The sequence below is a fragment of the Akebia trifoliata genome, chromosome 10, assembly GCF_017979445.1.
Source record: "Akebia trifoliata isolate Shusen 1 chromosome 10, ASM1797944v1, whole genome shotgun sequence".
NCBI lineage: Eukaryota > Viridiplantae > Streptophyta > Magnoliopsida > Ranunculales > Lardizabalaceae > Akebia > Akebia trifoliata.
Genome location: NC_141384.1, coordinates 3,740,541 through 3,756,783, shown reverse-complemented (window position 1 = coordinate 3,756,783; position 16,243 = coordinate 3,740,541). Strand labels below are relative to the sequence as shown.

Genomic DNA, 16,243 nt, shown 5'->3' with positions numbered 1-16,243 from the left:
GAAAAAAAAAAAAAGACCCTTTTAAAATATTTTATAAGTCAAACCCTGCCCCTCAGATCTCTTTTAAGACACTTCAAAATTTCAAAGTTATCCTAATTTCTCCCCTGTGAATCCAAACATGGTGGAGAGAAAGTGAGTTTCTCTTCTCTCAGTCCAAACATAATGTAATGGTAGAATAGAACAATTGGATCATATGTTCATGATTGTTAAATAACATATCGTGACATGGCTGTTTCATGAATCGTAAGCAACCCATTATCAAGATAGAAAGTCTAGAGACCATAGACTGATAACTTCATAGCATGTACAAGGAACTCAAAGTTTAGACAAAACAAGTATTAATTCTTGTTATTTATATTTTTTAATTATTAACTATATGTGTCAAATTATGTCCATATAAATACAAATCAAATAATACATCATAAAATTCCGAGTCCCAATTTGATATATTCTATTGCTTGCAACAACAAACAGATATCAGGTCAATGTTCCTTTCGAAATGTCATTCCCCATTGTGATCGTTCAATCAACCTGAAAAAAGGAAAAAATTAAATTAAATAAAACCAGGCATTAATGTGTCAAAATTCGATCCACAAATAATTAACGAGGGGTTCTGTGAGAAAATAGTTCATGATGAAAAGTTCATAAAACATAATAATTCATCTAATTAACATCCAAACATAAGAAATTGGAAGCTTGTCTCTCTACCATGGATGAGGGTTTTCATTTATGATCAGAAAGTAGGTGCATTTTTTAGGTGTATTTGGCATCTCTCTCTACTATGTCGGTTCACACACCAAAAATGCAGATGTCAGCATATCCAACACCTTGTTAGTATATCGTCTCTCTTGGCCTAATACACACCAAGTGTAGTTTCGATCTCAGTACTTAATTCTCTAAAGCTAATAAAGAAAGTTGCATCTGAAGCTACTATGACAATTTGCATAGGACCTGCATGGAAGCCAACACGCTTGAACCAAATAATTAGACTGCCTATTAGTTGAAAGAAACTTGTGATACTCGTAACATATTTATAGTTATTTTGACAAAACAAGTTCGAAAAGGAGAAGAAAATTAGCAACGACACAATAGGAAATGAGATAACTATATATATATGCTATGAGTATCAAAGGAGTACCCATAGCTACAGGGGCGGAGCTAGGATTTTCTTGTAGTGGGGGCAAACTATGATTAGTTGTATACTTGAAGAACTTGAAGATGAATGGTTTTGAGGAGAAATTCAGAGGTTTTTGGTTAGAAGTCGAAAAAAATGGATATTTAGGTCATTTTCAATTAGTATATGAGAAGGCCCGATCAAGAGGCAATGTCATCAACAAAAAATTGAAAGGGAGGGGGATTGGAGGGAGGTGAGGCTGTGGGGGCAAATGGGGAGAGAGGTGAGGGAGTGGGGCATGTAATTAGTTGAAAATATAGGGGTGTCTCAAAGTTCTATGGGGGCAATTGCCCCCACCAGCTCCTTACTAGCTCCGCCCCTGCATAGCTGTATTTGATCTTGGTATGATGTCAGATAAACACAAGTACACCACATTTTAAAGTATCAGAGTACGATAGATTACTTCATTTAACTTCATCAAGTCCTTGATCAATCCGTTGATAGATTCATAAAGGCTCACACAAAGGTAGATCATTTCATCCCACACCAAGGGAGCCTAATAAAGGATTGTTTGTCTTACAATGTTTTAATTATACTCATAAGAAAATTAACCGAACTAGATTTAGGAAGCTCCCATTGGCAGATTACTGTGAGTGAGAGTCCCACATCAATTGAGTAGCATGACCTTGGGCTATATAGAAACCTAGGGCAATCCTCACCTTACAAGCCGGTTTTGTGAGGATGAATTAGGCCCATGGGCTTCTACTTGGTATCAGAGTGAGTAGCCACAAGGATGTAGGAGACAGGTCACATGTGAGGGGGAGTGTGAGTGATAGTCCCACATCTCTTGGGTATCATGACCTTTGGCTATATATAAATCTAAGGCAATCCTCACCTTACAAGCCAGTTTTGTGAGGATGAGTTAGACACATGGGCTTACAATTACCTGGAAAAGAACCCCAATGAGCCAAAACCTTCTCACCTAGAAAGTTGAAGTTACTACAAAATCGGAATCAAAGATTTGGGGAATTAAGCACATCTCAGAGACATTATTTTCTATTGTGAACAAATGTTTTGAAACATAAATGAAGCATTCACAGCCTCCAAAATAATGGTCAAGAAAAAAATTTCCTAACAAAGGAAGTGGTCTGGTCATCCCAATTAAATTATAAGGAAAATATTATCAGATGATAGGGAGACCAATTATCTTCTATGGAATTTGAATGTTGGGCAATCAATAAATAACATGTTCATAGATTGAACATAGCAGAAATGTGGATGCCGAGATGGACGATTAGAAAAGACCTAAGAAAGATAAAATTAAAAATGATGAACATATTTGTGAAACAGTGAAAATGTAGAAGCAGCCTCATAGGTGATAAAGGACAAGTCGAATGAATGAGATAATTTAAACATATGAAATGAAGACCGATACAATCCCATTAGGATGAAGATGCAAGTTGAAGATTCTAAAAGAACAAGAGACATAAAAAATAAAAATAAAAAGAAATGGATTGACGTAGTGAGAGCGGATACTAACACGATTGAATTAAAAGAAGACATGGGTTTTGGACAGAAATGAATGAGAAAAATGATCGATTCAGCCAACCCCATCAAGTCCCCTTCAATTTGATTAATGATCAAAATGGACATTTTCTTCTCCCAAGAAAAGAAATCCATCACTTGTTTTGGGTTTCTCAGACTAATGTGGATGGAAAATAAATCGAGAAGATGAAATTGAACATCGCTAGCTATGATCCATAGGACTGGTACTCAATGAGAAGATGAAATTTGATTGGCTAATCGATATATTTTAGAACCACCTATAAATGCTCCAAGGAAATCAAATAAAATCTACAATTCATAAACAAATATACCATGAATTATATCAATCAAAATCTTATCAAAGTTGCAAGAAACCTATAATATGCTTAAATTGTTCAATAAAAACTAAGAACCAAATATAAATAAAAAGAAGCCACAACTGACCATTTCTTCCCTCGGTCTTTGTCAGAACGTTTTGTTTACCCCTCAAAGATGTACCCCCATTGTTATTCTTTTGACTACAAGGTACTCTCCTAGCGAAAAGCTTCGCAATCTGCAATTGGGTTTCAGCTATAATTTCTGTCCTCTTAAGTTCCAATTCACTCCGCCTAATCTCTGCCTCTGCCCTCAATCGCTCCGAATCCTTGTACATTTCCATCCTTGCTTGCTCAATTTTCAAAATTGAGTGAGCTAACAACCTTATACTCTCCACCACATCACTACTATCCGAGTTCTTCCTCCTCTTGAACGGATTCACTGCCCCGAACCCATCTCGGGTATCCGCTATCTTACTCATTGGGGTACTAACATCACTATCCTTCCTATTATGCAAAGGCATATTGGACCCGTTGTCCCGATCGTCTCGATTCCTCTCATTCATCCGTTCTTCGGCCTCTATATCAATTGTTGGAGGATGATCGGTACCGACATCGTTTACCCGCTTAACGACATTCTCCGAATCATCCATTTGACCCAATTCCATCACCCCATTTATGCAACCAATCAATTCCTTCGATCGAGTAGGATAAACCGAATTCGAATTCCCCTTCACCAACATATCCATCCTTTCGAAGAATTGCCACGAAGTACTCCCCACCGATTCTGCCCGATATCGTTTCTTCATGGATTCAACCTTGTTCTTGCATTGATTGGGGGTTTTAACGGATTTGTTTCCGGGGCTCCGAATAGAAACCATTTGGGCAATTTCTTCCCAATCGGTTCCTTTCAGTTTTGCACGATTCCTAAGTACCCATTTCGATTCATAAATATCTAACAAACTTAGGACTCCACCTTCACTCCACTCATCTCTCTTAGTCTTGTCTGGGGTTTTCGTTGTTGCCATGGTTTCTACTCCACCCGATTCGAACCGGGTCAACTGTAAGAACTCGCCTGATTGATACCCAAACTACGTGGCCCGGACCTGGGAATCAGATTTTCCTCACTGTTGTTCTTGGCCTAGATACTCTCTAGTCTTTATCAAATCCCCATAAATATTTGCATCAACCCGGAAAAAGAACCGTTTTGCCCCAAAATTTTGACCCGAAAAACCAGATATTGGGCAATTTTTTTAAGGGAAGTTGAAATCTGCGTGTTGGGTTTAATCGAGGGAGTTGTTGCAGAGCAAAGACATGGTAAAGGAGAGATCGAGAGAGAGAAAGAGAGACATAAGCGTGTCAAATTTCTATTGGTGACACGTGGAGGAAGACAGACGTCATTTTAGACAGACTTAGCATCTGTCGTTAAAAAAGTACTTGGTGGGAGCTTACGTCATACTAATGACGAGTTGACGATATTAAAAGAGAGTTTCTATTGCCACACCAATGTTTACAAACACCACACCGAACGTGTGCAATTCTTTGGTGATTTATATAAGAATTGGCGTGGCATTAGTAAAAATGAATGTGATTTGTATAAGAATTAGAGATAGTTTATTACCACACTAACTGCTGCTAACGCCACCCTAATTCATATGTAATCACTTTGTCCTAAAAACATGCACAAATTATGTCAAAATTCCAGTCCGAGTACACTGTTCATCTTAATTCTCAAGACATGCTTTCCTAATGAATTCGTTACTTTCATAATCAATAAATTCATTGATAAACTATGAACGAGATTGTTGATATGGTAAAATTGCTAGTATTTTATTAATGAATTAGTTAATCATAAAGTGACGAATTTACTAGATAAACATATTTTGGAAATTAAAATAAATAATGTAACGAATTTCATCATATTTGACATACGAATTGGAGATTCACCCAAAGAATTAATACATAACTTGGGGTGGCATTAGCAATAGTTGGTGTGACAATAGAAGCTCTTTTGATCCTTATAATCAATATCCCATTTAATTCTTGAAAAATTCACGAATTTCTCATATTTTTCAATGAAAATATTATTCTCCGGATTATTAAACTATTCATAATAATTCACAGACTTTAATTTTGGAAATATTAAAACACGATTTTTACAAATTTTACAATTTTTACGAATTTTTATATAATTAGGTGGGAAAAAATGCAATTATAATTTGTTGTATGTTGCAAAGTGTAAATTTGTAAGTGTTGACATGTAACACAAGTCTACTTTGAAGCGGTCTTGCTTCAAAATTTTAGAGGTATCTACTTTTTTACATGACAAATGTTATTTTTTATCTTTAAAAAAATAATGACATATCCCACTATATTCGTTTGAGATTACACCTTAATTTTTCAAATTGTTGATTTGTCCCTAGACTTTGGCCTTCTTGGGAAATGTTTTTGCTCATCATGTCGTTGGCGTCAAACCCTCATAAGGTGAACCAAATGGCCATAAGATCCAATGTTTGAAAGACAATGGCCACATCAGCAATTCAATAACATTCATGCTTAAAACATTGGGAGTTCAGAAGTTGTTTGAATTTGAAGACATGGATCCGATGAAAATAACTTCATTTTTTTTTTTTTAAATTAGATCTGACCCATGATAACAAGAGGGCCATGATGTTATTTTCTTACACTATGGCTATCTTTCACCCGTGGATATAGAGGTAACGATAAGATTCTTGCACTATAGAGGATCTGCTTTCTTTATATGCTCAAAATACAAAAATTTACACTTTTTTTCTTCTTTGTGAAAATCATAGAGAAACTACAGTACCAAAACTTTACAAATTCTATATTCAATTTTCAAAGTTTCATGGGCAACAAGTAGGGTAAACAGTTGCAAATGCTTTTGTTAATAATAGGTTTGTTGGAAAATTTACAAGAACTTATACCAATGATGATCTTGAATTTTAGTATTAGTATAAAATTCTTTCTTGGGGGTGACAAATAGGAATAGGATGGAAACAAAACAAAAACAAAAAAACATTTTTTTTTAATAGGTTGGAGTGCAATTAATATTGGATGATAAGCAACTAGTCTCCTCTTCTCAAAAGTGCTCAAAAAATAAAAATAAAAATGAGTTCCTTCAACAGACAACATTTGTTTTATATGAGTTATAAGTTTTCGAATGAACTAATCTTCATGATGGTGTAGAATTGTAGATCGTCGATTTTTTATTGTTAAATTGAATTGATTTTTTGTAAGGATATAGGACAAATTTTGACTCCCAACATTATCTCCTTAACATTATCAACAAAATCATATTCAAAAGAAATAGTGATAATTGAATTTAAAATTTCTAATAGAATACTAAATATATGTCACGAAAATTGTAACTTGAAAGCTTCCATTGTGTCCAAAATAAATTCATACACGACTCTAGGCTAAGAAGATTTTCGAGTTAACCAACAAAAGTTTCCCGCAATTTTCTTCCCATGATTCCTTCGTGTCATTTGTCCATAACTTGATAGGTTCCATGTACTCCTAAGAACGCAAACCTCTTTAAAGGTTCTAACTTCAAATCAGGAAACTTAGGGCCCGTGTGGATACAGGAGCTAGAAGTACTTAGAACATAAGTACTTTCATAAGTACTTTTTGAAGTATTGTTTGGAGTAGGTGGATAACTATTGTGTGTTTGGATGCAGGTTCTGAAAAGTACTATCAGAAGTACTTTTAATAGAGTTTTGTGTTTGGAAACTGTTTTGGATTCTGTTAAAATGATCAAAATGCCCTTATAAGTATCAATTACTATTTTTAACATTATAACTCAACAAATTATTCTTCTAAAGAAATAAAAGTTATTGTTTTTATCCATAAAAACTAATATAAACACCCAATAATTATTAACATATAGAAGATATTGTGTGCAAATATACACAACCACTAAAAATATGAAGAAGCTTTCACTACATCAATGGATAGTAAATTTATGTGTAATTGTTTACATCCATCTTGCAATAAGAAAATTTCAACCATGGTTAGAATGCTCATGAATAAATCATTGAGTGAGCAATTTGGGGAGTTAGAAATCCAAATTCAAATGCTACACTAAAAGGTTACCACCACATCAATGGATAATAATAAAATATTATTTAATTGCATTTTTGAGGGTATGCTTGTAATTTTCAAAATTTATGAAGGGCATACTTGTCCCAAATGCTACACCAAAAAGCTACTACCATATCAATGGATAGTAATATAGTATTACTGCAATTGCATTTTTGAGGGTATGCTTGTAATTTTCAAAATTTTTGAGGGGTATACTTGTCCCAAATGTTACACCAAAAGGCTACCACCATATCAATGGATAGTAATATAATATTATTCCATTTGGCTTTTTGAGGATAGGTTTGTAATTTTTAAAATTTATGAGGGGCATACTTGTCCCAATCCCGTCATTTTGACAATGTTTTGTGGCTTTGCGCAAGAGTAGTTTAGAGAAGTAGCACTTTCGGTACTCCATGAAAAAGCACTAAAATGACTCCACAATAAAGTAATTTTTTCCAGGAGTTATTTATCCAAACACCTTTAAAGTGCTTCTGACTCCCCGCAAAAGTCATAAGTACTTAGAAAAGTCAATCCACACAGGCCCTTAAAAGTCAAAAAAAAGAAATTGCTAAATTCCCGCAGCCGTTTTGTAAAAAAGTACACGTATGAGATCATTTTGAAAACGGAAACGCTTTAGTACTTAGGGTTGGCCCTTTTGATAAAATTACAGATTTACCCTAATTGTCAGTCTTGTGTAAAATTGTGGAAAATGACAGATTTGTATTCTTTCACATGGATGAAAGCCCTTGTTTTTTAGGGTTACTCCAATATTTTCTATCCCAAGAGAAATTTCTAGTAAATTTCCATTCTATAGGGGGTTTCAAAGTTTGATCCTAGCTAATCATCCAAGGAAATTTTTGTCCTACTATTGGAAAAAAAATGGGCACAAATAAAAATGTGAAACTAAGATTTCACAAAAATCAGATTTTAACTAAATTGTAGGGCACTTAGGATTCCAAGGATTCCCATGTGTATTGAGAGCATCATCAAATTTATGAAAATACCCATGTAACAAAGCCCTCCATACTAAGACTAGCAATGGGTTAGATAATACTCATCTACTTGATTCATTAGACCCGAATAAATCGTATATGGGCAAGGTTTTTTTTACTAAATTAAGAATTCTGGTAATATTACTTGATACCCATTTAACCAAAAGTTTTATAGGGTCAAGTATGAATATACGTCATATCCAACCCGATTACTCGTTTATCCGATAACAAAAGTATAATTTCATATTCTATATATAAATATATGTAAGTAATTGATTTTTTATCATAAAATTTTTGTTATTAAAGTTTAAAAAAAAAATACAAATGAGAGGATAAAATTTTAGGTGACCCAAGAACCGGTTAAGACATCAGGTATGGTCAATGACCTAAAATTGGGTAAAATTTTGGATTTGGGTATTATTTTAAATTCAGGTAAGAAATTGGGTATGGGTGTGTATGTTTCAATTTGGGTATGGAGTCAATAGAAGTCTTACCCGACCCACACTTGACCTGTTGCCAGCCCTACCCAATACAATCGACATCCTTCAAATTCTAGATTTTATGGAATCTTGAATTGACTCTTTTTCTTTTTGCACAATAAATTCTCTCAACTCTCAATAAAAAACACTTATACATGAAAGTCTGCTTGTGTAATGTTTTCCCTTGAGTCTGACTTTGAAGCTGGTTGCCCGCTTCAAAATTTGAAGGAACCCTCCTCGTTATTAGATATGTGGCATTTTGAATTTATTTCACATCCTTACATTTCTACCAAAATTTGAGATACCTCCTTTTAAATGCCCACCTGTAATCCAATGTAGAGGGTTTCTACAAAATTTTGAAGCGGGCAGGCCGCTTCAAAGTTTTTTTTTGTTTTCCCCCTACACTACATTGTTTATTCCAATAAAGAGAGTTACGTTAGGTTGGTAGTTGATGTAAAATTTTATTTTCAACTTCTAATATAAATCCAAATAAGATATTTCATTTTATTTAATAAAAGAGTGTATGCACTCATTTTAAATAAGATAGAAGACATGACTTTGGACATAATTGAATGGAGGAATAGATTTATTTTCTTGAGTTCATTATTTAGGATATGATTAAAAGTGCTTGCAAACTTTGGAAACAAAGTTCTCACTTTTTCAAACCACAACCTGCATAAATGTTGAGCCCAACCATGTGTGGGGGTGGCGGTGGGGGTGGGGGGTGGGGGTAAACGAATGAGGATTTTTAGTCATTGGAACTATAGTTTCAAATCTCATCTGAGACCAAGATGACTCAAACAAATCTACGTGGTATCTCAGGTTTCACACTTATCACAAGATGACTCGAATTATATCTTGAAAATCTCGGCCAATCAACAAATCTCAGCCGAGTCAACTAGGATTTTGTAAATTTTAATTAAAATAATCAAGTTTTTTAAGAACTCAAACCTTTATTAATGAAATAAAATATGATTTTATGACTAAACGTTTCCTAATCTATCTTATATATATAAACTGGCTTAAATTGTTTATCCCATGCAAGACGAGTTAACTCATCTTAGACATCACCATCTTGTTCATGAACAAAACAGAGGTCAAACCGAAATTTGAAACCATGTTTGGAACAATGACTTTTAGACATTGGAACAATCATTTATATCCTACAAATTTTCAACCAAAAATAAATGCATGCGTATGGCTCTAATTAATCTGGAAGAGTCATTGAAACATAAGAAAAGAAAAGTATTACCGGATCTATAACATTAATGCATTTATTATATTGAATTTATTTTATTTTTTTGACCTTGAACCAGATACACCGTCGACAAGTTAGGCCAAACTCATCTTTTTCCAAGAAGACGTGTGAGGACCGTTAGCAGTTTAGGTCATGAGGAGAGAAAAAGAAGGCTCGTTTTCTTCTATAAAAGGGAAGGAGATTACATTGCTTTGATGCACCAGAAACACTTATATATTTTTCACTCTATTTGTATTTTGTAAGAAGAAGATAGTACTTAGGATCATACAAGAAAACACAAATGGCCATCAACATGAGTGTTACGATCGTGTTGGCATTGACGATAGGCTTGTTCTCGGTTGTCTCAGCTGTACCCGGAACCGCGACTTTCTATACACCTCCATATATTCGTAAATATCTATATCCTTCTTTATGTAGTATATATATTTTTCATGAAATATGTCGACTAGTTTTTATAGAATTTTATCCAAATTTGTGCATGTTTTTGGAATTCTCTATTATATTTGTTTTTTCGAGTAATTTATTAATGTCATCCATGTTAATACATGTGACAGCTTCATCGTGCTTCGGTAATGAAGACCAGGGTGTTATGATCGCGGCCGCTAGTGATGCTATATGGGATAATCGGGCTGCTTGTGGGAGAATGTATAGAGTGACATGCACAGGGCCTACAAACCAAGGTGTACCACAGCCATGCAGGGGAAGTGTAACAGTTAAGGTTGTTGATTATTGCCCAGCTGGGTGTCAAGGAACCATTGATCTATCTCAAGAAGCTTTCGCTATTATTGCTGACCCTAATGCTGGCAAAGTCAACATTGATTATGTTCAGTAAGACTTTATTCTCCCTATAATTTACTAGAAAACTTTATGTATGCTTGGATCCTATCATAGGTTATGGAGGCAAAATCATTATCAAAAGACTTGGCTCTGGACATAATTGATTAGAGGAACATGATTGGTTTGAATTTACATAAATCCAAATATTTCAGATAATTAAAGCTTTGATGATGGTGATGATGAATACATAACACATTTTGAAAGTGAAATTTTAAAATTAGACATGAACTATACTAATGTAAACTTCGTTTTAATTTGAAGTGAAACTTGCATGGACCCAAAAAAAACCTTGGACCGGGCTTCGGGCATGCGTTATACACACAAGGGTCCAAGCTCAATTTGGGTTGGGTTGGGGTTGAGTTTTTCTTAATCTTGTATAAAGTTGTCTGTCATTAATGGATCGGATTTTGGTCAATTTGGAAAGGATTGATCCAATAAAATTGAATTTTTGAATAATATGTATAAAAATATAAATATACATCATATATTTATACATATGTTTCTCATTTATATTCTCGGATCCAGTCCTTTTAAACATTAGCTTGTTATTACTTGCTTCATGATTTGAACCTGATTTTCTCATATCCTTCTCTTGTTCTGATTTTCAGGGTCTGAAGGGGTTCAAGGTGAAGAGGGTCTTCTTAGTTTCTTTGAAGGATACCTAGTTCATGAAAAACTATGATATATAGATACAAATATTTAATAATGAGCACATCATGGAAAGTGTGTGTGTCCATGGATGCTTACATCCATCGATGTAATATGTTTAATAATGTCACCTTATCAATAAAAAAGCTCTTATTTTTCACTTGCCGTTTTTGATATGGAGTGATTCTTTCATGTTGAGAGTACTCCCAGAAACATATCAAATGGAGATGGGATGGGGCTTATAACCCTAAAGGTTACAACACACGTGACCGCAAACCACAATATTAAGGGATTTAAATCCTAGCTTAGAAGGGAAGGACCTTTCCTTTACCTCTATATATGATCTCGGCAGGAAAATCATATGTGTACTTTGTCTAATAATTTGTACCACATCACACATCTCAAACATGTGCATCCGGTTTTCATCTTTATAAATGAGATTCTTCCCTTTTCTATTAAAAATGCAAAATGACCAAAAATTTAATTTTTCTTCTTTCTTCTCCCTTACATATTTAATAAGTAACGTGTGACCTAAGGGCACATGTTAAGCTGTACTTAAAACATCTTGGAAAAAAGCATTTCAGGGTTTTTTTTTGTTGGTAGGAGGCTTTTTTCCAAGGGCATTTTAGCTAATAAAATAACTTTTGGAGGTGAATTTAATGCAGCTTAATGTGTACCCTTAGGGCACAGGTTAAAACAACCTTAATAAAATTTACTAAAATTAATTGTTGAAATTGGTTGTCCATTCTATCCAAAATAGAGATTAGTGCCCTGCCTTCTCTGGGTTCATTGTTGAATCTTTGGAGTAAGTTTTTTTTCCATTAAATTAATTGCTATTGTGGTTCTATTTATTTTAATAAATAGATTGATATGGTCTAACCTGACATGCCAAAAATTTGTCAACAATATAGTTTGCAATTATACTTTGCGACACGAGAATTAGTATGCTAAGTGATTTTATTAATTTGATGAATATAAGGTTAATATAGATCTAGTACACTCGCTTAACCGAGCGCTCTCCTTTGATTAATAGTTAAATGAAAGAAAAATGACAAGTCAATTAATAGAGTCATTTATCTTCAAGAGATGGATTATGGGCTTGCAGCTTTCATTTCTTTAGGATTGTGTTGGTCGGTTGAGAATGAGATTTGCTTCTAAAGAACTACTTTTAAGTTTGATCTTCTTTAGAGGTTCTGGAGAGACGTTTTCTTCTCTCTGAGCGGTTGAGAAGGAAGTTTTGCTTCTAAAAAGGACTGTAAGACCTGATATTTTCCGGAGGCTTCTAATCAAAGTATCTTATTTGTTTAAGGATGACTTGTGAATTACTTCTTATTGTAGAAAGAGTCAAACCTTTAGTCTTTTTAACAAAAATAATGTAGGATCCTATCAAATGAACTCAACGTTAGTATGTAAGGGCCTAGGTTGGAGTAACTTTTCATATATACCCTTATCTTTATAGAAGATTGGAAAATGCTGGAATGACACAAACGGATACACAAAGGTGACACAAATGATGTGGTGGCGTGCATATAACCGTAGATGCTTTTTAATCGTATCTCATAGAAAAGCATCTTTGGATAGGTACGCGCCACCACATCATTGGTCACCTTTGTGTCAACCGAGCACTACTCTTATAGATTTTAGTTGAAGAATTTGAAGGGTAACTAGTTCAATTCCAACTTTGGATAGTAAGCCCACACAAAAGCCCATAAAAAGGATTGGAAAGTTGGGACTCTTAGGCCCCGTTTGATTCAGCTGTCTGAATCTGCTGTCAGCTTCTATTGTCAGAATCTGTTGTTAGAATCTGCTGTCAGAAGCTGAAACACTGAAAAGCTTGTTTGTTACAGCTTCGTGAAAGTACTGTGCTGTTGACCAGAATCTGGTAATTATTGTTTGATACAGCTTCTAGAATCTGTTGTTTAGGGTAAAATGACCAGAATACCCTTAAGGTTGATGGAACACTCAAAATGCATAAAAAGTTATCAAAATACCCTTATAAATATATAATTACATTAAATATATATAAATATAATAAAATTATATAAAAACTTTTAAAAATAATTTTATTAATTTTAAAATATTTATAATTCAAAAAAAAAATTATAGAAAATTTTATAATTCTACAGAAATTTCGGCAGCATCTCCTCTTAAAAATGGACATATGAAATTTTCTTGATAAACAAAATACCTGCATAATACGCAATTCAACATTCACATTACATCATATATACATAACATATCCACATCACATCATATATACATAACACATCCACATAACTTCTAATTTACATTCCGACATCATTTAAACATAATAATCATAGTTAATATAATAAGTAAAATTGAAATAAATAAAAACATGAAAAATATACATCCAACAAATGCATACAAAATATATTTTTCATTCTTCTTATTTGACTCTGTTACTTTATCTTGAGGAACATTATCATTGATAATGTCAACTTCATCTGCCCACACAAAAGACCCTGCATGTCTCTATAAAGTAAAATAACACATGAATTAATATCAGTCTCACCAAATATAAATATGCACCCAATATTAATATCAATATCATATTACCTGCCAAGATGGACACCTATAAAACATCATCCCATAATTTTCTTTTGTTTTAGCTATGATTAATGTCATCACTCGACCACATGAACAACATGGTGGATACGTATAATTTGCCATCAATGTTATTCATCATACACAAAGAACATAAATAAATAAGCATAGAATCTTTGAAATATAATTAAAAATATTATAATCTTTATTCCAACATCGAAGAACAGTATTTATAATTACAATACAAAGTAAAAAAAAATATGAAAATGCATCAATGATTGCCAGTAAAAATGGCATCAACTATTGAATCCCTATGCATTTTCATTGTTTGTTGACTCTGACAACCTACTGATGGGGGAACTGGATACTCTTGATCAATGATCCTGTCTTCTTCCTCTTCCATTGCCCCTTTTTCCTCGGATCGAATAAATTCTTCATCGGCAATTGCATGTTTTCTGATAAAATTGTGCAATGCCATGCAGGCCACGACAATGTTTCGTTGTTTGTCCAAATTATAGGAACGCATCATCTTCAAGATAGGCCATTTTGCCTTCAAAACCTCAAAGGTTCGTTCGATCACATTCCGAAGTGAAGAATGTAAATGATTGAATATTTCTTGTCGACCATTTGCTCGTGACCTCCGATAATCTTGTAGATGGTATCGAACACCTCGGTAAGGTGTGAGATAACCTTCCATGAGCGGGTACCCAGCATCTACCAGATAGTATTTACCTATTATCAAAAAAAAATTTATATTGCCTAATCTTGAATATAAATATATATAATTGACAAACTTTTAAATACAGACCTGGTGGAGGATATGAAAATTTTAAATTGGGAGTATTCAATGTCTCAAGGAAGACCAGTGAATCATTAGCCGATCCTTCCCAACCAACCACCACATGAGTGAACAACATGTCAAACGAACATGTTGCCATTATATTTTGCGTGAGTCCCTTATGTCCTCGATATTGCATTTGGTCTGCTATTGGTACAAATGCACTAACATGTGTTCCGTCTATCGCTCCAATACAACCCTACATATTTTTTAATTATATTAATTTATAAACATTAATAAAACTAATATATTTAAAGTGTATGTATATGAGAAATTACCTTAAAATATGGCCAAAAACGAGGATTGTTACGGATGTGCGGAGAGACTTCATTGAGGTCGGGAGGTACAATCAAGGACATTGACAAGTTCACAATCGCCAAAAGAACTATGTTGAAATACTTGTTAACCGTTTCAAGTGAATGAACAAAACGATCTGCAATTACTCTTTGTCCTTGATTATGTCCTATTATCAATAGGAACATCGCTACTTATTTTTGAATAGTAATATATCGTTGCATCTTTAGCAGACCTCGTTCCTCAAGAATAGAACATAGATTCACAAATACATGGCTTTCCATTCTAGACAATGCGTGGCACATCGTATTATCATTCAGTGTTTTTCGCACAAAATCAATCCCCTTGAACGGACAATTACTATGTTCCTCCCTATCTAAGACATTCGCACAATAAAATAAAGAACCTAGGATGGCTCATCTCGTGGCTAAATTTAAAACACTTGACCCAACAGTATTATTAGTATCATCATTTGAATCCATGGTATCAGTAGTATCAACAATATTTGTGCTATCAACATCTGAATCCATTTGACCTGTTTATGGATCCATATTAGTTGTATATATACCCAACTTACAATACACAATAAAATGATATCCACCACATACAACAAAACTCATTATCCACAATATTAATCACAATAAACATCCAATAGTGCAAATAATATCCATCTATAGGAAAATATAATATATGTCTAACAAAAATTAACATATCCATCTAACATAGTATATTACATCATATTAGTGCAAAAAGTAACCAATGTATATTGCACCCTATAGGTGCATCATCAAACCGACATAAATATAAAATTAACCAAGTATATTGCACCCTATAGGTGCATCCCAAAACTAACATAATATAAAAATAACATGAAAAAATGTCTAACAATCTCTCCTAGTCAGATAATCAGTCATCTCGCTCTCCAACCACCTAAGATGAATATCTGTTGATCGTAACCCACAAAAAATCTCTCTGAATTGCTTGTTTTTCATAAACATCTTTAACGCAAAATGATAGAGATCACTGTTGGGGGTTATATCTGTTAGCTGGTCTAAGAGGTCGATTGACTCTTGAATAGTGCATTTCTTAACAGATGTCTGATTGATAGAAGCAGATGTCTGATTGTTAACTGCATCTACGAGCTTCACCAATGATTGGCCAATTAGCATAGCAGGAGTCATCTTCTGCCTACGACCCTGAGATTGTAGAGTATCGCCACTTCTGCGTCGAACAAGATCTGTGGGTGGGGGTACAGTAG

The 16,243-nt window shown here is 34.0% G+C and overlaps 2 protein-coding genes across 2 annotated transcripts; one reads left to right on the top strand and one right to left on the bottom strand.

Moving 5' to 3' along the window:
• Nucleotides 1–321: 321 nt before the first annotated feature.
• Nucleotides 322–4,303, bottom strand: LOC147392828 (uncharacterized). Its single transcript, XM_086456717.1, has 2 exons — nucleotides 3,104–4,303; nucleotides 322–531 (listed from the first exon to the last, which is right to left on the bottom strand). The coding sequence occupies exons 1-2, from the start codon at nucleotides 3,999–4,001 to the stop codon at nucleotides 527–529; spliced, it is 903 nt and encodes a 300-aa protein (XP_086312843.1). The 5' UTR covers nucleotides 4,002–4,303; the 3' UTR covers nucleotides 322–526.
• Nucleotides 4,304–9,993: 5,690 nt separating this feature from the next.
• Nucleotides 9,994–11,448, top strand: LOC147392827 (EG45-like domain containing protein). The gene is made up of 3 exons (XM_086456347.1): nucleotides 9,994–10,192; nucleotides 10,358–10,631; nucleotides 11,249–11,448. The coding sequence occupies exons 1-3, from the start codon at nucleotides 10,084–10,086 to the stop codon at nucleotides 11,253–11,255; spliced, it is 390 nt and encodes a 129-aa protein (XP_086312473.1). The 5' UTR covers nucleotides 9,994–10,083; the 3' UTR covers nucleotides 11,256–11,448.
• The last annotated feature ends 4,795 nt before the right edge of the window (nucleotides 11,449–16,243 follow it).